This window comes from Rhinolophus sinicus, chromosome 14 (assembly GCF_057876585.1).
Source record: "Rhinolophus sinicus isolate RSI-liver-muscle chromosome 14, RSI-T2T, whole genome shotgun sequence".
Classification (NCBI taxonomy): Eukaryota; Metazoa; Chordata; class Mammalia; order Chiroptera; family Rhinolophidae; genus Rhinolophus; species Rhinolophus sinicus.
In genome coordinates this window covers 180,880,562-180,896,317 of record NC_142514.1, presented here as the reverse complement: position 1 = coordinate 180,896,317, position 15,756 = coordinate 180,880,562, and the positions used below count along the sequence as shown (strand labels likewise).

General features: G+C 49.0%; 5 protein-coding genes and 1 non-coding gene across 10 annotated transcripts; 3 read left to right on the top strand and 3 right to left on the bottom strand.

The window, feature by feature from the left end:
• Nucleotides 1-477: 477 nt before the first annotated feature.
• On the top strand, nucleotides 478-4,402 carry UBXN1 (UBX domain protein 1). Its single transcript, XM_019713942.3, has 10 exons — nucleotides 478-609; nucleotides 710-797; nucleotides 936-989; nucleotides 1,078-1,184; nucleotides 1,267-1,336; nucleotides 1,578-1,769; nucleotides 1,862-1,913; nucleotides 2,060-2,173; nucleotides 3,906-4,098; nucleotides 4,256-4,402. The coding sequence occupies exons 2-10, from the start codon at nucleotides 739-741 to the stop codon at nucleotides 4,303-4,305; spliced, it is 891 nt and encodes a 296-aa protein (XP_019569501.1). The 5' UTR covers nucleotides 478-609; nucleotides 710-738; the 3' UTR covers nucleotides 4,306-4,402.
• On the bottom strand, nucleotides 3,602-6,884 carry UQCC3 (ubiquinol-cytochrome c reductase complex assembly factor 3). Of its 4 annotated transcripts, none has more exons than XR_016018392.1 (3): nucleotides 6,710-6,879; nucleotides 6,348-6,610; nucleotides 3,602-4,145 (listed from the first exon to the last, which is right to left on the bottom strand). XR_016018392.1 is itself a non-coding variant. In XM_088789643.1 (3 exons), exons 1-3 carry the CDS (start codon nucleotides 6,827-6,829, stop codon nucleotides 5,642-5,644), a joined length of 270 nt encoding a protein of 89 aa, XP_088645769.1. In that variant the 5' UTR covers nucleotides 6,830-6,884; the 3' UTR covers nucleotides 5,452-5,641. The 4 variants fall into 4 exon arrangements, 2 of the variants coding, with proteins under 2 accessions (XP_088645769.1, XP_019569502.1); XR_016018393.1 differs by lacking the exon at nucleotides 3,602-4,145 and adding an exon at nucleotides 5,452-5,651; XM_088789643.1 differs by lacking the exon at nucleotides 3,602-4,145 and adding an exon at nucleotides 5,452-5,651 and having other exon boundaries at nucleotides 6,471-6,610; nucleotides 6,710-6,884.
• A 1,166-nt stretch (nucleotides 6,885-8,050) lies between these two features.
• Nucleotides 8,051-9,411, top strand: LBHD1 (LBH domain containing 1). The gene is given in 5 exon segments (XM_088789642.1): nucleotides 8,051-8,132; nucleotides 8,135-8,330; nucleotides 8,332-8,363; nucleotides 8,366-8,422; nucleotides 9,127-9,411. Coding segments are annotated over 5 exon segments (603 nt in total). The 3' UTR covers nucleotides 9,363-9,411.
• Nucleotides 9,412-9,794: 383 nt separating this feature from the next.
• On the bottom strand, nucleotides 9,795-11,223 carry CSKMT (citrate synthase lysine methyltransferase). Of its 2 annotated transcripts, none has more exons than XM_019713959.3 (3): nucleotides 10,866-11,223; nucleotides 10,631-10,760; nucleotides 9,795-10,466 (listed from the first exon to the last, which is right to left on the bottom strand). In XM_019713959.3, the coding sequence occupies exons 2-3, from the start codon at nucleotides 10,692-10,694 to the stop codon at nucleotides 9,811-9,813; spliced, it is 720 nt and encodes a 239-aa protein (XP_019569518.1). In that variant the 5' UTR covers nucleotides 10,695-10,760; nucleotides 10,866-11,223; the 3' UTR covers nucleotides 9,795-9,810. The 2 variants fall into 2 exon arrangements, with proteins under 2 accessions (XP_019569518.1, XP_019569519.1); XM_019713960.3 differs by having other exon boundaries at nucleotides 10,901-10,955.
• On the bottom strand, nucleotides 11,040-11,188 carry LOC141572547 (small nucleolar RNA SNORA57). Its single transcript, XR_012497872.1, has one exon. It is a non-coding gene; the product is annotated as a small nucleolar RNA SNORA57 (small nucleolar RNA).
• A 92-nt stretch (nucleotides 11,224-11,315) lies between the features above and the next one.
• On the top strand, nucleotides 11,316-13,757 carry C14H11orf98 (chromosome 14 C11orf98 homolog). The gene is made up of 4 exons (XM_019713962.3): nucleotides 11,316-11,466; nucleotides 11,620-11,744; nucleotides 13,054-13,151; nucleotides 13,248-13,757. Exons 1-4 carry the CDS (start codon nucleotides 11,428-11,430, stop codon nucleotides 13,355-13,357), a joined length of 372 nt encoding a protein of 123 aa, XP_019569521.1. The 5' UTR covers nucleotides 11,316-11,427; the 3' UTR covers nucleotides 13,358-13,757.
• Nucleotides 13,758-15,756: the final 1,999 nt, after the last annotated feature.

Sequence of the window (15,756 nt, the reverse complement as noted above, 5' to 3'; positions counted from 1 at the left end):
GCATTTAAATTTTCTCCTAAGTGATTGGGGTGTCATGGAGAAGTTTTAAGCAAGGAGGTGATGACAGGATGAGATAATGTGTTTTGCAAAAATCCCATCTGCGATCCGACGTAAGACCGCTCAATTCCCTGGAGCGTTTCAGCAGTCAAAGAATATGCACATTTCCAAAGTATTTGAGATCTTGTTCCCCGGCATATGTGCTCAGTTTAACTCAAATAAACTCTTATAAAAGTTAAAAAAAAGAAAGAAAAAAAGAAAAAGGATATGCACATTTCTATGGCTCCTGATAAACACTGCCAAATAACTTTCCAACTGGTTGCGCTAAGGGACCATACCCGGAGCTGGCTTCTTCGCCCAGGGGTTTCAGGGCCGCATGGTCCTTCCCCACGGTCACCAGGTGTCGGCGCTGTGGGGGCCGTCCCTATATCGGCGCCTCCCACAAGCTGCCTGCCTCCGGCCGCGCAGTGCTGGCGTTCCGGCCAGACCTGTGTTTTCTGGCTCACGGCGGCACCCGTCCACGTCCGCCTACACGTGACCCAAACAGATCCAGCCACTTCCGCTCCCCCTCCGCTTTCTTCTCGTCAGGGTCCGCGGCGGATCCAGAGCCGGGTGAGGGAGCGAGCGCCGGGCCGGGGCCCGTCGGGGGCGGGGTTGCGCGCGGGCCGGTGGCGCCCCGCGCTGATCCCCTCCGCCCTCCTCGTCCCCCCAGGTCCCCGCGGAAGCGGCGTTGGCGGCGTCATGGCGGAGCTGACGGCTCTGGAGAGTCTCATCGAGATGGGCTTCCCCAGGGGACGCGCGTAAGGGAGCTCCCCTAACCCCGGCCGGCGGGCTCGCGGACGTGTCCGGGCCTTTCCCCCAGCCTGGCCTCAGGCTCTACGCCCAGCCTGACCGTCACCATGGCTCTTGGGCGCTATTCACGGTGTTTCTGCCCCCAGGGAGAAGGCTCTGGCCCTCACAGGGAACCAGGGCATCGAGGCCGCGATGGACTGGTGAGCGTTCACAGTGGGTGGCAGGGGACTGAGGACTGCTGGGACGGGCAGCCTCAATGTTCACCTCCCCTCCGACTTTCTCGGCCAGGTTGATGGAGCACGAAGACGACCCCGACGCGGACGAGCCGCTAGCAGCCCCCCTTGGACATACCCTGGGACGGGAACCCACCTCCTCGGAGCAAGCTGGTCCTGAAGGTCCTGACTGAGGGACACGGTGTGATTATCAGGAGGGCCCGAGGAGGATGGACGGGTAATAATACCGATTGCTCGTTTGTAGGACCTGAGTCTTCCGCGGGAGAAGGCAAACCCATTTTGAGTGAAGAGGAAAGACAGGAACAGACTAAGAGGTATCTAGTAAGGAACAGTCTCGCATTTTTGAGGGTCACCTTCCATTTCTCCCCAGTACACAGTCTGATCAAAGAACCTTGAACTTTTCACATTCCCTCTGTCCTTTCTTGACAGGTTTTGTTTTTCTTTCACCTGCTTGGGACACGTGTTCCCTGATTTTGTTTTTGGAGTCCCGTGTTACAAACTCACCTTCCCAATCCATGTCCATTTCTCTTGAGCTCTTTCCTTTCTGCCACACAGGATGTTGGAGCTGGTGGCCCAGAAGCAGCGGGAGCGTGAAGAAAGAGAGGAGCGGGAGGCATTGGAACGGGAACGGCAGCGCAGGAGACAAGGGCAAGAGCTGTCCGCTGCCCGACAGCGGCTACAGGAAGATGAGATGCGCCGGGCTGCTGAGGAGCGGAGGAGGGAAAAAGCTGAAGAGTTAGCAGCCAGGTGTGGGTGCTGGGGATGTTGGATGAGATAAGAAAGGAATCAATATTTGCTTTGTCAACGCCTGACCTGTTTTCTTCCTGTCTGCATTCCAGACAAAGAGTCCGAGAAAAGATCGAAAGGGACAAAGCAGAGCGAGCCAAGAAGGTAGGTGATTGGGAAGACACTGAGGGTAATTAAGTAGGTGGGCTGGTAAATCCCCTTTTCTGCTTCAGAGGGAAAGGATGGGCTTACACAGTGTTTCTTCTGAGGATGAGCGAGTGCCTGATGGAGTGTTTTCCTTTGTCCTCCAGTATGGTGGTGGTGTGGGTTCTCAGCCATCCCCAACAACAGAGCCGGGTCCTGTTCCTTCCTCTCCCAGCCAGGAGCCTCCCACCAAGCGGGAGTATGACCAGTGCCGCATACAGGTACTGATTCTGATTTCTGTCTTGCTCCTGGGACCTTTCTGTTGGCCTGTAAGGTACCCAGCCCAGAGCTTTTTTCAGTTATGTTTCCTTTGCCAAACCTCTTCCTTTGTAAATAACTTTTGAAGTCCTCCCTCCTCTACTCTTAGGAGAGAGATCACATTTCATTTACCCAGTCTTAATTTAAATCTGTACCTCCCTCTTACTCAGCAATTACCGTATTTTGCCGTGTATAGTGCACTTTTTTTGCCCATATTTGTGAGAGAAAATTAAGTATGTGCATTATACATGGGTCCTACTAATTCCATATCTATATAAATGTTTTTTAATTCTTTTATTTATGCTTATGAGTAAAAATGTAACTCTAGAAATCAGTGATATCCGTATGCAAAATAATATCCTGGAATATGATAATGGGTTTTGTTCAACTTACAACGAACTTGCAACAAGGAAGAATTCTTGGCCTATGATGCATAAATACCGTAAATTTGTACCTTGTATCTGTTCTTGTGTTTTGTAATTATTGGTTACATAAAATTTTGTGTACCATAATGTTAAAAAATAAATGCTAAAATTCCTTTATAATACAAAAAAAAAGCACCTAAATGTTATTGTCACACAACAGCCTGCCAGACTGTCCCCCCATGTCTTTTCTTGTGGAAAGAAAAGTCTGTGAGACTGTGTATCCCTGGGACTGTATATTTCTCTCTATTTAGTCTCCAAAAGAGGGTTTGCAGCCAATGACAAGTAAGATTCCCCCTGGGGGGTGGGGGCGGGGAGGGGGACAAGTCAAGCCAGGCGGAACCCCGTGGAGACCCCCAATGAGCTGCCTTAGAAAGATTTGGGAAAGGGCCTTGTCTCCCCTTTCCCCTGCCTGGGAAAAGCCACTGCTGGCTCTGGTTTTTCCCCTCTCACCTAATTGTGAGAAAAGTCTTTAGAGCAGTAAGATCAAGCTGTCTGCTCAGCTCTGTAAAACAGTCTTGACATGTGATATATGTCCCTTAATGGAGTCGCATACCTCACCTCAGTCATCATAGGACTTTCGCTTCGGCTGTTTGGGGACCAACAGAATTGGTTTGGGTTGTTTCTATAATGTGATGGATGAGTCTCACAGACCGTGTCAGAAACAATAACACTCCCTTGTATACTTATCAATAAATACCACCAGTCGGCTTTATTCTGGGCTCCAGTCCTCTGAGACTGAGAGACCCCTGGCCTTCTGAGATTTAAACTGCATTAAGTCTCTGTTTGTTTCTTTCTTAAAAACTTAACCCAAAGTCGTCCCTTCTCGCACCCTCACTGCCCGTGTTGAGCTGGACACGACAAAATGTAAACAAATAGAAATTTGAATTAAAAAATTAAAATGATTTTCCCTGAAAGTTAGGGCCAAAACCGTGGGAGCGTATTATACACAGCAAAATACGGTGCCTCTTTACTTGTTCATGTGTTCATTTGATTTATTACACAGCTATTTGCAAAGCTACCATTTATTCATTTATGATGTACGTTTTTAGATACTTTTGTGTACTCTTGTCTTTCTTGAATTGTGAGGGAGCAGGAAGTCTCTTCAGTGCTCAGTACAGCAGTGTAAGTGGTTGTCCAGTCGGTGCTTCAGATAGTAACTATACTGGTTCATTCTGAGAGGAAGGAGGATCCAGCTTTGTTCTTCTTTTCCTTACTCGGGTACCTCACTCAGTTTTGACACTCACCATACTGTATCTTACTTTCTCTCTAGGTCAGGCTGCCAGATGGGACGTCACTGACGCAGACGTTCCGGGCGCGTGAACAGCTGGCTGCTGTGAGGCTCTATGTGGAGCTCCACCGTGGGGAGGAACCTGGAGGGGACCAGGACCCTGTGCAGTTGCTCACTGGCTTCCCCCGGCGGGCCTTCTCAGAGGCTGACATGGAGCGGCCCCTGCAGGAGCTGGGTATGACATGCGGGATCTGAAGCACGACGGGTGGGTAGGGGCCATGCCTGAGAAAGGAAAGGATGCAGAGAAGGGACTCTGGTGATAGTGTGAAGCCAGGAATTTGGAGGCAAAAAACAAGTATCTGTGGCTCAAGCCTGTTTTCTTCCATTTCCAGGACTTGTGCCTTCTGCTGTCCTCATTGTGGCCAAGAAATGTCCCAGCTGAGAGGCCTTTATCCCGCCATTCTTCTCTGACCTCTTCGTCTTTGATAAAGCACTGATTGACATCTCCTTCCTAATAAACAGACCCTCTGAGTTCTCTATGTGCCTGAATCCTTCCTGAATGGCTGAGAGGGACAAAACTGAGGCAGAGGAAGAATCTAAAAGGGAAGGCTTTTCAGGTAGACCCTACTCCGCATCTCATGTTTTCAACAGACTTGTTTCTAATCTCTGGGTATGATGAATTGCTGAGGCAGTTGAGAGGGGAGAGGTGCTGGGGTGGGGAGTACAGTAGATACAGCACCTTTTGCTCCTATGGTTAAGGCGGTGCATAAGTCTGAAATCCTTACTAGCTACAGTTTCCCGGAAAATAAGACCTAGCCGGACCATCAGCTCTAATGCATCTTTTGGAGCAAAAATTAATATAAGACCCGATCTTATTTTAGTATAAGATGCATTAGAGCTGATGGTCCGGCTAGGTCTTATTTTCGAGGAAACAACGGTATGTGCCTTGACTTCGTTAAGCTTAGTTTCATTTCCTTCTTTAGTAAAATAGGGATAATAGTACCTGTTAATTGGGATTGTTGTGGGGGTTACATAATGCCAATATAAGGTGCTTTTAGCACAGTGCTTGGCACCAAAGAAGTCCTAGTTACTAAAAGGGTAATTTTTTATGTGGTCATTCCCAAATGTTGAACATTAGTGACCTTCACAATTGCATCTCTTCTGCACTAAGAAATACTGAATACTTAATATGTACCAGTTTTAAGTGCTTTATGTGTATTAGATATGAAAGCACTACTACCTAGGTATAGGTACAAGTATCCCATTTTAGAGACTGGGACACTAAAGCACATGACTTACCCAAACTGACACAGGTCGCAGGCAGCAGATATGGACCATACTTGGGGAGCCCGAGTAGGGCTCCAGTCTCTGAACTGCCAAGCGCTTTCATCAGAGCCCCTCTCACTGCTGATCACCTCACCCTAGTGCTCCCTCAAACAGCTGCTGACTTTCCTCTCATTCCTGGGCTAGGAAAGGGTCATAGTTTAAAGGTCACACATGACAAATGTGTTCACCTTCTGACTTCATTCAGCAGCTGAAAACACCAATGCTCATAGGTGGGTTTACACCTCAGTGTCACCAAGCTGTATTTAGTGTTCTGGCTAAATTTATTTTTAATAAAAGCAGCTAGCCTTCCCCTCCCCCATTACAATGTTGCTGGGAACCACAGGATATAAAAGACAAAGCGGGGGAGAGAGGGAGGGAGCAATAGACTTGGCTGGGGCTGCGACCCCACTGATGGCTTTATCTCATCCCTTCAGTGGCATCTCCAGTAGATCCTATGACGACCTACAGATTAAAAACTACAGTGAAACCTTGAGGGCGAAAAACCCTACTACATTTACTAAGAGGCTGCTGTGCCAGGCACTACATTTTACATCTCTAATCTTAAGACAGCCCTTAAGACAATTATCACCTTTTATAGAACAGGACAGGGGCTCAGAGATTTTGTAACATGCTGGAGTTGTATGAAGATCTGTCTGACTCAGGCACACTCTTTTTACTACTAGTAAGCTTAACTTCAAAGGTTAAATAATGGCCACAGAAGATAACTGGCACATGTTACGTGCTAGAAGCCCCTTTCCCACCTCACATCTTGTACCGGAATCCAAAGTGTCTTCTATGGGCATCTATACTGCTACAAGATTTTCCAGGGTAGTTGATTTCAAGAATATCCAGTGGTTATCCCCAAAAGTATATTCAAACAGACCACATGACCTGACTTGTGTTTTGAAAACGTGGTCGTTTGTGCCTATTGGGCTTCAACCTCAAATGGGAAGCAGGGCAGGCGAGAGCTACGGTCATCCCCGCCCGCAGCACCGACCCCCAGAACATTCTAGGCATTTATAGGCGTCGGACCACACGGGGTCACTCTGGACGGAGGAACGTGTTTTATTGGTTCCTTCAGTTCACTACATCCGATGGTCCCGGCCCACTACAGGGACGTGAAAGCGTCAGTGCAGGGTTTGTGGGGAACGTGCTCACCCGGCGGCAGGTCACCGGGCCGGGACTCCCCGACAGGCCCATGGAAGAGAAAGGCTGCCCCGGACTCCAGCGCCGGAGCAGAGGTCCCAGGGCCCACTGGGGCAGGTTCCGGCTTACGCTGACCTCCCGCCGCCGGCGCCCATCCAGTTCTTCCTCCAGACCACGTTCTCCTGCGTGGCCGCTGCCTCCTGCAGAGTGGCCAGCACTAACTGCTTGTTCCTGGCTGTCTCTTCCCTGCCCCGCGGGTCCTGCCCCGGCATCTCCTGCGGGCAGGAAGAGAGGTTCGTAGTCCGGGTCGGGTCCCAGGCCCGGAGCTCTCTGCCTGTCCGTCCACCCCAACTCAGACAACAAACTGCTCCCACCTTAAGCATCGCCTGAATCTGCTCCTCTCCCGGGGTCACGAGGACAAAGAGCGCGGAGCCCACGCCAGCCCCCACGCCCAGGATTGCGCCCGCAACCAGCGCTTTGCGAAAAGCCGCCATGGCCGTCCGCGCGACCAACGAGGCGCCTCCCGCAGCCTAGAAAGGCAGCCACTGTCGCACCGCCTCCTGCGCAGGCTAGAGCGACCCACAGAGGACACCCTAGAGAAGGAACGGACTAGAGAAAGCCTGATCAGCGAAACGTTTAGAATCTAGAGTGCCTGGGTGTGAAGACTAGATTTGGCTGAGACGGTTGAGCGTGTCAAGAAAGTATTGGCGCAAAAAAAAAAAAAAAGAGAGAGAGAGAAGGTGTTGGCGCCGAGGGCGAAGCGCGGGGCTCATTGTCATGAAATCTGGAGTGGGATTACTAGGGGAAGAGTGCCTGTCTTCATGGTTGCTGTGGGTTTTACCATTAACTGCCCAGTTATGAAATTTCTTAATCAATAGAGGGCTAGGGCTGTGCCCTGTGGTTTCCTACAATAACTTGTGCTTTTTCAATACACATAGTGGACATCCAGATACTTAGACACATCAATCTATTGACCCCCTTGAATCCCTTCAACTCCTGAACAAAAACTCAAAGCCAAGTGTACTGGGTGGGAGAAAGGGTACATTTACATATTTCTTTCTTTATTGTACTTGTTAGTAAACTTGTTACATTTCTCATCATGGTATATACTCTTGGCATTTTTCCCCCCCTGAAATCGTGAAAACTCTGTAACATACCAAATTATAGTTTAGAGAAAAAAATACCTCTTAGTTGTGTAACTCTGGACAAGTCTTATTTAAGTTCTTTGTGCCCTGGTTTCTGCATCAGAAAATGGGGCTAATAACAGTATCTCATCGTTTTAGGATAATTAAATGAGTTTATATAGAGAGCCTTTAAAACAGTTCCTGGCAAATAGTAAATACCACATAAATATTCATTAAATAAGATATAAGAAGCATGGGGGGGACCTAGTCGGCAAAGACATCAGGAAGTTCCAAGTTTATTAAAAAGGCTCTTCACTCACAGCGTTTTAATCCAGATGCCCTTGTTGATATCCCTATTGCCTTGCCCAGTGTTACCAAGGAATGAGTAAAAATAAAGCTCTTCTCCCACCTCTTCAGATTTTCTCCTCCCCTGGAAGGCCCATAATCTCCTAGCATGTCATCCACCTCTCTTCAGAAGTGATTAAGGGGCCAGGCTCCACAGAAGATTAAAGGGGCAGTCTATGGGGTACAATGGGCAGGGGTTCAGCACTCTGATTTCAACCACCTTGCACTCTCTAAGAATCAGCACCCATGGACCTTGTGCCAGGGAGCAGTGAGGATGGGCCTTGGCCTAAAGATAGCCCAGGCTCCTTCCAGCATCCAGAAAGTCCTAGGCTCTCTGGAAGGACAGAGGAGAAATTGACAGTGTTGAAAGTCACCAAGATGGTCAGGTTAGTACTTCCCCACCCTGTGTCCCGCTGCTGGCTCATCCTCCAATTTGGCCCAAGCCCTTTGCTACCTCCATGCAGGTTGTCTCTCAAAATACCCATCTGCCCTCCATTGTGGTAGAAGCCTCTGAGGTAAGTGAAGAAGAATGAACTCCGGTGGCCACATGAGGAGCTGCTGTTACTGATGATGAGGAAGAAGAGGCTGAGGTCTTCCAGGACCAAAGTGAAGAGCCAGGTGAGGGAAGTGGCTGGTTCAATAGGGCCCGTGTGACCTGGATGTTCTGGGCAGGACCAAGATGGAGAACTCAGTTGTGGTCCCTCCACTAAGCAGCGCCAGGCACAGTAGATGTTCAGAAAAACATAGTTAAGAAAAAATGCTGACGTGCAAGAGAAAGGTCAAGGTGGTTGGAATAGTTGACGAACTTTAGAGGGGGTAGTCCTGATATCAGATGGACCATGGCTTTTAATATATATTTTTAAATATTTATTGATTATTGTGAAGGGAAAAAAGATAAAATTATCCCAAATCCGATTACCCACATAGTTAACATTTGGGGAGTCTTCTGTTCTAGATTTTCCCATGTCTGTACAATGTTATAGAAACTTTTGGGGCAGGAGGATTTACTACGTGCCACACACTATGCTAAACACTTTTACCTCATGATTTTCAGAACCCACTGAGGGAGGTATTTTTCCCCTCATGAGGACACTGAGGCTGTGAAGTTAGGCTCTTCATTTTAATTGCTATGTTATTTTTTCATAAGCAAAAATTAAAATTTTGTGGTGTTCTGGGTTTTTTAGTAAAATGTGATTTATTTGATCTGAAGTGAAACAGAAGCATCACAAATTCATTTTATCTTTTAAAAATTCAATATTATCAGGAATATTTTTCACTATTAATGGGCTCTTTAACTCCCTACCCCCTACCCCACCCACCAGGCTGGATTTGGAGCCCACTGGACCCCAGATCTCCCTTAAGAACCTTTAACCCAGAACTCAGCTGGAGGCAAGAACAGATAGAACAAGATGCCTCCTGGATTCTTGAGGACAGTGAATGTCAGGAAGCCCCCAACCCCTGTCTTCTCTGGCACCCAGCAACAGGCTTCCATGTCTGCAGAAGCCGCTTTATGGACTACTCCCATCTCTTGCCTCCCAGGAGCTTTGAGCGTAAGTAGTTTATTCTGTTCTCTCCCTTGAACATTTCACCTAGGTTTGTTTATGGAGCCCTCCTACCCATCCTTTCACAGATGAGACAAATGAGGCTTAGAGGTTAGGCCACTGGGCCACACGTCAGTTAATGCTGGGAATTGGATTAAGAATTCCTATCTGCTGCTTTTAGGATTTCTTAGTTGGGGGTGGAGAATGAGCCACTTGTACCTTCTCAATTCAGTACTCATCTTGTGCCTGGCCCTGCTAATGTTCACCTATGTAATCCCATAACTCCAGGTACTATTCCTACCTTGCTGATGAGTAAACTGGGGCACAGAAACAGTCAATACTATGTGCACCCAGCTAGTGAATGTGGAAGCCAGGACTGAAATCCTCCCTTTCCAGCCATTTTGCAAAAGCAAAGCTCTACCACTTCTCACCCAACAGAAACACTAGGGTCAGGACTAAAAGTCTTTATTGAGAACCTTGAACCAAGTAAGCAAAGTAGGTGATGCCCCTGAAAGGGCCAAGCTCCTGCACAGTCACAGTCCAGCCTTGAGATCCCTGCTCCAGGCAGGGCAGCCGCACATCAGGGTCCTCATCTGAGAACTGAATTAAGGTCCCCTGGGGGCTAAGGACCCTCAGGCATTCTGACAGCAGCTGGTAAGCCCCAGGCAGGCCACCCCGGGCAACAGCATCCCAGGTGCCTTTGTCCAGCACTAGTTGAAAGGAGCCTGAAGAAGCTACGGGCTCCAGGTTCTGGACATCAGCCTGCATGAAGTGCAAGCGGGAGGCAGGGTGCCCAGGATTCAGGGGTGTTTGGCCTTGGCCACCTTCCAGGAGTCTATTCATGTGGGCCACAGCCACAGGAGAGAAGTCCAGCCCCAGCACGTCCACAGGGTGCGGGCACTTGGTGTAGAGGCCTGTACACAAGCTCGAGGTCCCACAGCCCACGTCTAACACACGCAGTGGACAGGCAGCTCGGGCACCCTGCAGCAGCGGCAGGAGGAGCCCTTGGGCTTCCTCGTACCCAAAGAACCAGTCGAAGGTGGGGACGCTGCCCAGAAGGGACTGGGCGTGGAGTTTATCCCAGAGGCAGCGGTCTGCCAGGCAGCTACCAGCCAGGGAGCCTGTGGACACGAGTGGAAGGCATGTGTCACCCGGAGCCCAAGTTCTATCAAAGGGCTGCAAAAAAGGCGCAATGTAACCAGAGGTTTTAAGAGCCACCATTTCAGGGACTAGACTCGGGCGTCATTTAGAACCCAGCTTGCCCTCCCACTGTGTCCATTCCTACCCAAGGCGCGGCGCGTCCCCGCAGCCAAGGTCGCCACGTGGAGGGTTCCGCGCAGCGCAGCCATCCACAGGTGCACGCAAGGTCGGCCAGAGAACGTTCTGCGCAATGTCGCCAGCACTCCGGCAGAAGCCTGAAGTCCAAGGGAAAATTTGCAAAATCCGCTTTGCGAAATAATGTGCTCGTACAGCTTCCCTAACTCTGCGGCCTCGGAAAAAAAAAGAACGCGGACACACACCTACTACGGTACCAACGGCCTTTATTGATGCAAACCTGAAGTGGAAGAGGAAGGGGATACGACAGCTCCGGCACCTGGGGCGGCTTCACAGACCTGAAATCAAAGGAGAAGTCATGAGCACCCCAGAGAGGAGCCCGCTGAACCTTGCTCAGTTGTGCCCTGCTTCTTGGAGCCTTGTGTCCCGGCGCTTGAGGATAGAACCGGCGGACTGGAGGCCGCCGGCACCGAAGACATGACGCCGAGGGGGCCGGAGCCCTTTCCCTCTACCTCCATACATTACGGGGATCGAGACCGCACACCCGATCCCCGCCAAGAAGAGGAGGGTCCGCAAGCACAGCCCAGAAGCCTCCACCCCACCCCACGGCCGCGAAGACAAGGACACAGAACCAGCACTTACTTCGTCGTAGCCCTCAAAAGGATCAAAAGCCGGCCCATTTCCTTTATATAGTACCAGGACCCGCCCCCAAGCTACAATTGGCTCGTGGAGGACTGTGGGGCGGGGACTATAGGGACCTCGCGCAGAGCGGAAATACGGATCCCGAGTCGGCTACGCGGCTCAGCGATGGGTGCCCCGGGAGGGAAGATCAACCGGCCCCGAACGGTGACCGTGTGGGAGTGCCAACTTTATTTCCCTAGTGTCCCGGAGCCCTCTAATCTCGCCCCAGATAGAATCGATAGGCCTGAGTCGACGGTGCGGGGGGTATCAGGTCGCGGTGCGCGGCCTCGGTCTGACTAGCATCTTCCTTCTTCGCAGGAGCTGAAGAAGAAACTGTTCAAGCGACGGCGTGTGTTGAACCGGGAGCGGCGACTGAAGCACCGGGTGGTCGGGGCTGTGATAGACGACGGGCTGATCACGCGGCACCACCTCAAGAAGCGGGCGTGAGTGCCATGCCTTCTTCTCGGTCCTCCCTACCGAGTCTCCTTCCCCCTCCCTGCCCAGCTCCGGAGCAGCTAACACCTCTCGGCTTTCGTTGTGCACTCGCGTTTGTGCGAGGAACGTGCCTGCTGTGTTTGTGCCTAAACTCTGCTAGCCTCTCCTCTGTACCAGTAGGTCACAAACTTTCTCTGGGTCTTGGACCCGACTGAGAATCATAAGGAGAGCTGTCAACTCTCCCATCTCCCCACGAAAAATTGTACATTCACTTGGACTTTTGTAAGTACATTTTAAAGCTGAGACAGAAGTCTGCATACAATGGATGAATTTTCACATAGGCGCATGTGGGGTTTTGCATATAAATTTCAAGGCCCCCTGAATCTTGGGGGAAGAGTTCCCATCCCATCCTTTCATTGGCTTCTTCATTATCAATGTAATACATAATAAAGGCTTTTGTCCCTGGTTTCTGGTACAGAGCCCCTAAAACCCTTGGAGTGATAGTGCCTTTGTTTCATTAGGAACCCCTTTTGAGCACACCTAAGTTTATGTTAATGAGTGACAGAGTGGGGCTGTTCACCAGCAAAACCCAGTGGTTAGAGGATTGGAAGTGTAAACCCCACCCACTGAACTCTGGGAAGTGGATTGGGGACAGGTGTGGTTGCTGGCTAGTAAGCTCTATTAAAAACTCGAAAAACAGAGATTTGATGAGCTTTCTGGTTGGTGAACTGATGGAGGAGCTGCGGCGGTGGCTCACCTGGAGAGGGCATGGAAGCTCTTGGCCCCATCCCCATACCTTGCCCTGTGCATCTCTTCCATCTGCCTGTTTCTGAGTTGTATCTTTTTATCATCAATTGGTAAATGCAAGTAAATGTTTCCCTGTGTTCTGTGAGCAAAGTATGGTATCTGAGAAGGGGTTTATGAGAATCCTGATTTATAGCTGATGGGTCAGAAGCACGGGTAATAACATACTATCTCTAGGTAGATAGTGTCAGAATTGAGTTAAATTTGTAGGACACTCAGTCACTGTCCTCTGAGAATTGGAGAATTGCTTAATGTGGAAGAAAAAGAAAAAGTCCACATGTGGTGTCAGAAGTATTGAGAGTAGAGAAAAATAGTTTTACCTTACAAGTTTCTACAATATACTAAAATTTAACATTTAAATGGTAAATACTTTATGTGTTGAGAGTAAACTCACTACCTTAGAGCCCAGATTTTCAAACAGTTCTTTGACGTGGATCCAAAGACCTTTTCAATAGCCAGAACAACTTGTGTGGTTCATGTTACCGTGCATCTTTGCTTCTACCAAACTTTCAGGTCCAGTGCACGTGCCAACATTACTCTGTCTGGGAAGAAGCGCAGAAAACTCCTCCAGCAGATCCGGCTTGCCCAGAAAGAGAAAGCAGCCATGGAAGGTGAGGCAGGGCACAGAGGTGGGGTGAGGGGGCAGCCTTGGGACCCCAAGGGGATCCCCTTGGGTTCTTTACTGCTTCTTCTTTCTCTTTGCTCAGTGGAAGCCCCGGCAAAGCCAGCCAGAACTACTGAACCACGGCCCAAATCGCAAAAGAAGACAAAAGCCCCCCAGGATGTAGACATGGAGAACCTTGAAGATGGGAGTTAAATCTCTCACCCTTTTTACCAGAAGATTCTCAACTGGAGCCAGGAGGACTCAGTGGGTGTTTCAGAAGACTTTGGAGAAAACATTGCACTTTTTCACTCTCCCCAGATTCCTCTTCCATAATGGCCTCGTGAACTGCCATGGAGGGATGTGTTGCAAGGAAGAGTGCAGAAGAAAGTTCGGAGAGGGGGCTCCTCAGCAGTCAAGTCCATTGTAATAAAGTCTTAGAGTTCGCACTGAGATGTGTGTGATTAAATGTAGGGAATAGCTTGGGCCATGATTTACCAATTTTTAGCGTTTTGCTATACGTGTTTTATCACATTCTACATGCAAATATGTATGTGTGAGTGTGTATCTTTGTTGTCTTTGCTAACTCATTTAAAAATGAAATGCAGAAATTTCATCCCAAAGGACATTGTTTTTTTTACCCCCCTTCTTCCGCCTCTCCCCCCTCCCCCGCCCCGCAGTTCAAGCCGTTGTTGCTCAGTCTTGTTGTGTAGGACACAGCTCCCTGGCCCATGCTGGTATTATGAGCCTTGTGCTCCCTCTTGCTGAGGCAGTCGGTGGCTCACGACACTCAAGGTAGCCCATGGCAGTACACAGCAGCTGGCAGCAGCTCAAGCCAACCTCCAGCTGCTCACAGCAGCCCAGCTCCAGGGAGAGCTGTTGTTCACAATCTTAGCTGTAGAGGGCACAGCTCACTGGCCCATGTAGGAATGGAATCTGTGACCTAGGCGTTAGGAGCACGGCACTCCAACCACCTGAGCCACCAGGCTGGCCCAGGACATTCTTCTATATAGCAAAAATACTATTATCACACCTAAGACGTTTAACATCGGTGAAATAGCTAATATTCAGTTTTTTATATTCAAATTTCCTCAGTTCCAGTACTGTTCTTTATAGCTATTTACCCCGCTTAATCCAGAGGCCAACCAAGGATTGTATATTACATTTCATTGTCATGTTTCTTTAGTCTCCTTCAATTGAGAACAGTAGCCTACCTTGTCTTAGATGATGGTATTTTGAAGAGTCCAGCCTAATTTTGTTTATTTAAGAATATCCCACAAGTTCGGTTTGAGTGTTCCCATATGTTTCTTCATAATTAGGTTTAGGTTAAGCATTTTGGGGGGTTAAATTCTACACAGCTGCTTTTGTTTATATTCCACTGTATTACATCAGGAAGTACAGTGGACCCTTGAACAACACAGATTTGAACTATACAAGTCCACTTAAACGCAGATTCTTTTCAATAAGTACTGTAAATGTATTTTCCTTATTTTTTTAAAAAAAATTTTATTGGGGAACAGTGTGTTTCTCCAGGGGCATTGTCCCATCAGCTCTAAGTCGTTGTCCTTCAATCTAGTTGTGGAGGGCGCAGCTCAGCTCTAAGCCCAGTTGCCGTTTACAATCTTTAGTTGCAGGGAGTGCAGCCCACCATCCTATGTGGGAATTGAACTGGCAACCTTGTTGAGAGCTCACGCTCTAACCACCTGAGCCATCCGGCTGCCCCATTGGTAGCTCAGCGACAGCTCCTTGTCTTCAATCTACTTGTGAAGGGCGCAACTCACTGGCCCATGTGGGAATCAAACCGGTAACCCTGTTGTTCAGAGCTCCTGCTCTAACCAACAGAGCCATCTGGCCGGCCCTCCTTATGGTTTCCTTAACATTTTCTTTTCTCTAGCTTACTTCATTGTAAGAATACAGTATATAATGCATATAACATGCAAAATATGTATTAATTGACTGTTATTGGTGAGACTTCTGGTCAACAGTAGGCTAGTAGTTAAGTTTTGGGGGAGTCAAAAGTTATATGAGGATTTCTGACTGTGGGAGGACGGTCAACATCCCTAACCCCCACTTTCAAGGGTCAACCGTGTATAATATCAGTTTGTTTCATTGATGATTCTAATGGGTAGTGTGGTCACACAGCAGCCTAGCCGTCTGTCCCCCCCCAACCTTTCCCTAAGGAAAGAAGAAGTTGTGGGACTGTGCCTCTCTGGGGTTCAGTTTATAATATCCTGAGTCTCTCCATCTGGTCTTCAAGAGAAGGGTCTGCAGTCAACGGCGAGTAAGGTTCCTCGCGGGAGGGACAACTCAAGCCAGATGGGACCCCGTTGAGACCCCAATGAGCTGTAATAAGAAATAATAAAAAGCAGCCTTGCCCCTCCTTCCTCTTGTTCTTGTGGGAAGCTGCTGCTGGCCCCTGCTACTCCCTCTCACCTTATTGTGAGAGAGGCCAGTTAGAGCGATAAGATCTAGTTCTTTCTGCTCAGCTCATGGGACAGTTTCACCATGAGAGACTCTCTCCCCCAGGGTGGTGCATACCACACCTTAGTCATTTTGGGACGACATGCTTCGGATGCTTTGGGACAAACAGTTGGGTATTGAAATCATTTTTTTTA

Coding starts and splice junctions, on each gene's coding strand:
- UBXN1 (XM_019713942.3), top strand. CDS start 739: ATGGCGGAGCTGACGGCTCTGGAGAGTCTCATCGAGATGGGCTTCCCC. Junction 990..1,077: donor ATCGAGGCCGCGATGGACTG/GTGAGCGTTCAC, acceptor TTTCTCGGCCAG/GTTGATGGAGCACGAAGACG. Junction 1,914..2,059: donor AAGCAGAGCGAGCCAAGAAG/GTAGGTGATTGG, acceptor TTTGTCCTCCAG/TATGGTGGTGGTGTGGGTTC.
- UQCC3 (XM_088789643.1), bottom strand. CDS start 6,829: ATGGCGGCTTTTCGCAAAGCGCTGGTTGCGGGCGCAATCCTGGGCGTG. Junction 6,611..6,709: donor AGATTCAGGCGATGCTTAAG/GTGGGAGCAGTT, acceptor TCCTGCCCGCAG/GAGATGCCGGGGCAGGACCC.
- CSKMT (XM_019713959.3), bottom strand. CDS start 10,694: ATGGCTGCGCTGCGCGGAACCCTCCACGTGGCGACCTTGGCTGCGGGG. Junction 10,467..10,630: donor GGGGACGCGCCGCGCCTTGG/GTAGGAATGGAC, acceptor TCGTGTCCACAG/GCTCCCTGGCTGGTAGCTGC.
- C14H11orf98 (XM_019713962.3), top strand. CDS start 11,428: ATGGGTGCCCCGGGAGGGAAGATCAACCGGCCCCGAACG. Junction 11,745..13,053: donor CACCACCTCAAGAAGCGGGC/GTGAGTGCCATG, acceptor CCAAACTTTCAG/GTCCAGTGCACGTGCCAACA. Junction 13,152..13,247: donor AGAGAAAGCAGCCATGGAAG/GTGAGGCAGGGC, acceptor CTCTTTGCTCAG/TGGAAGCCCCGGCAAAGCCA.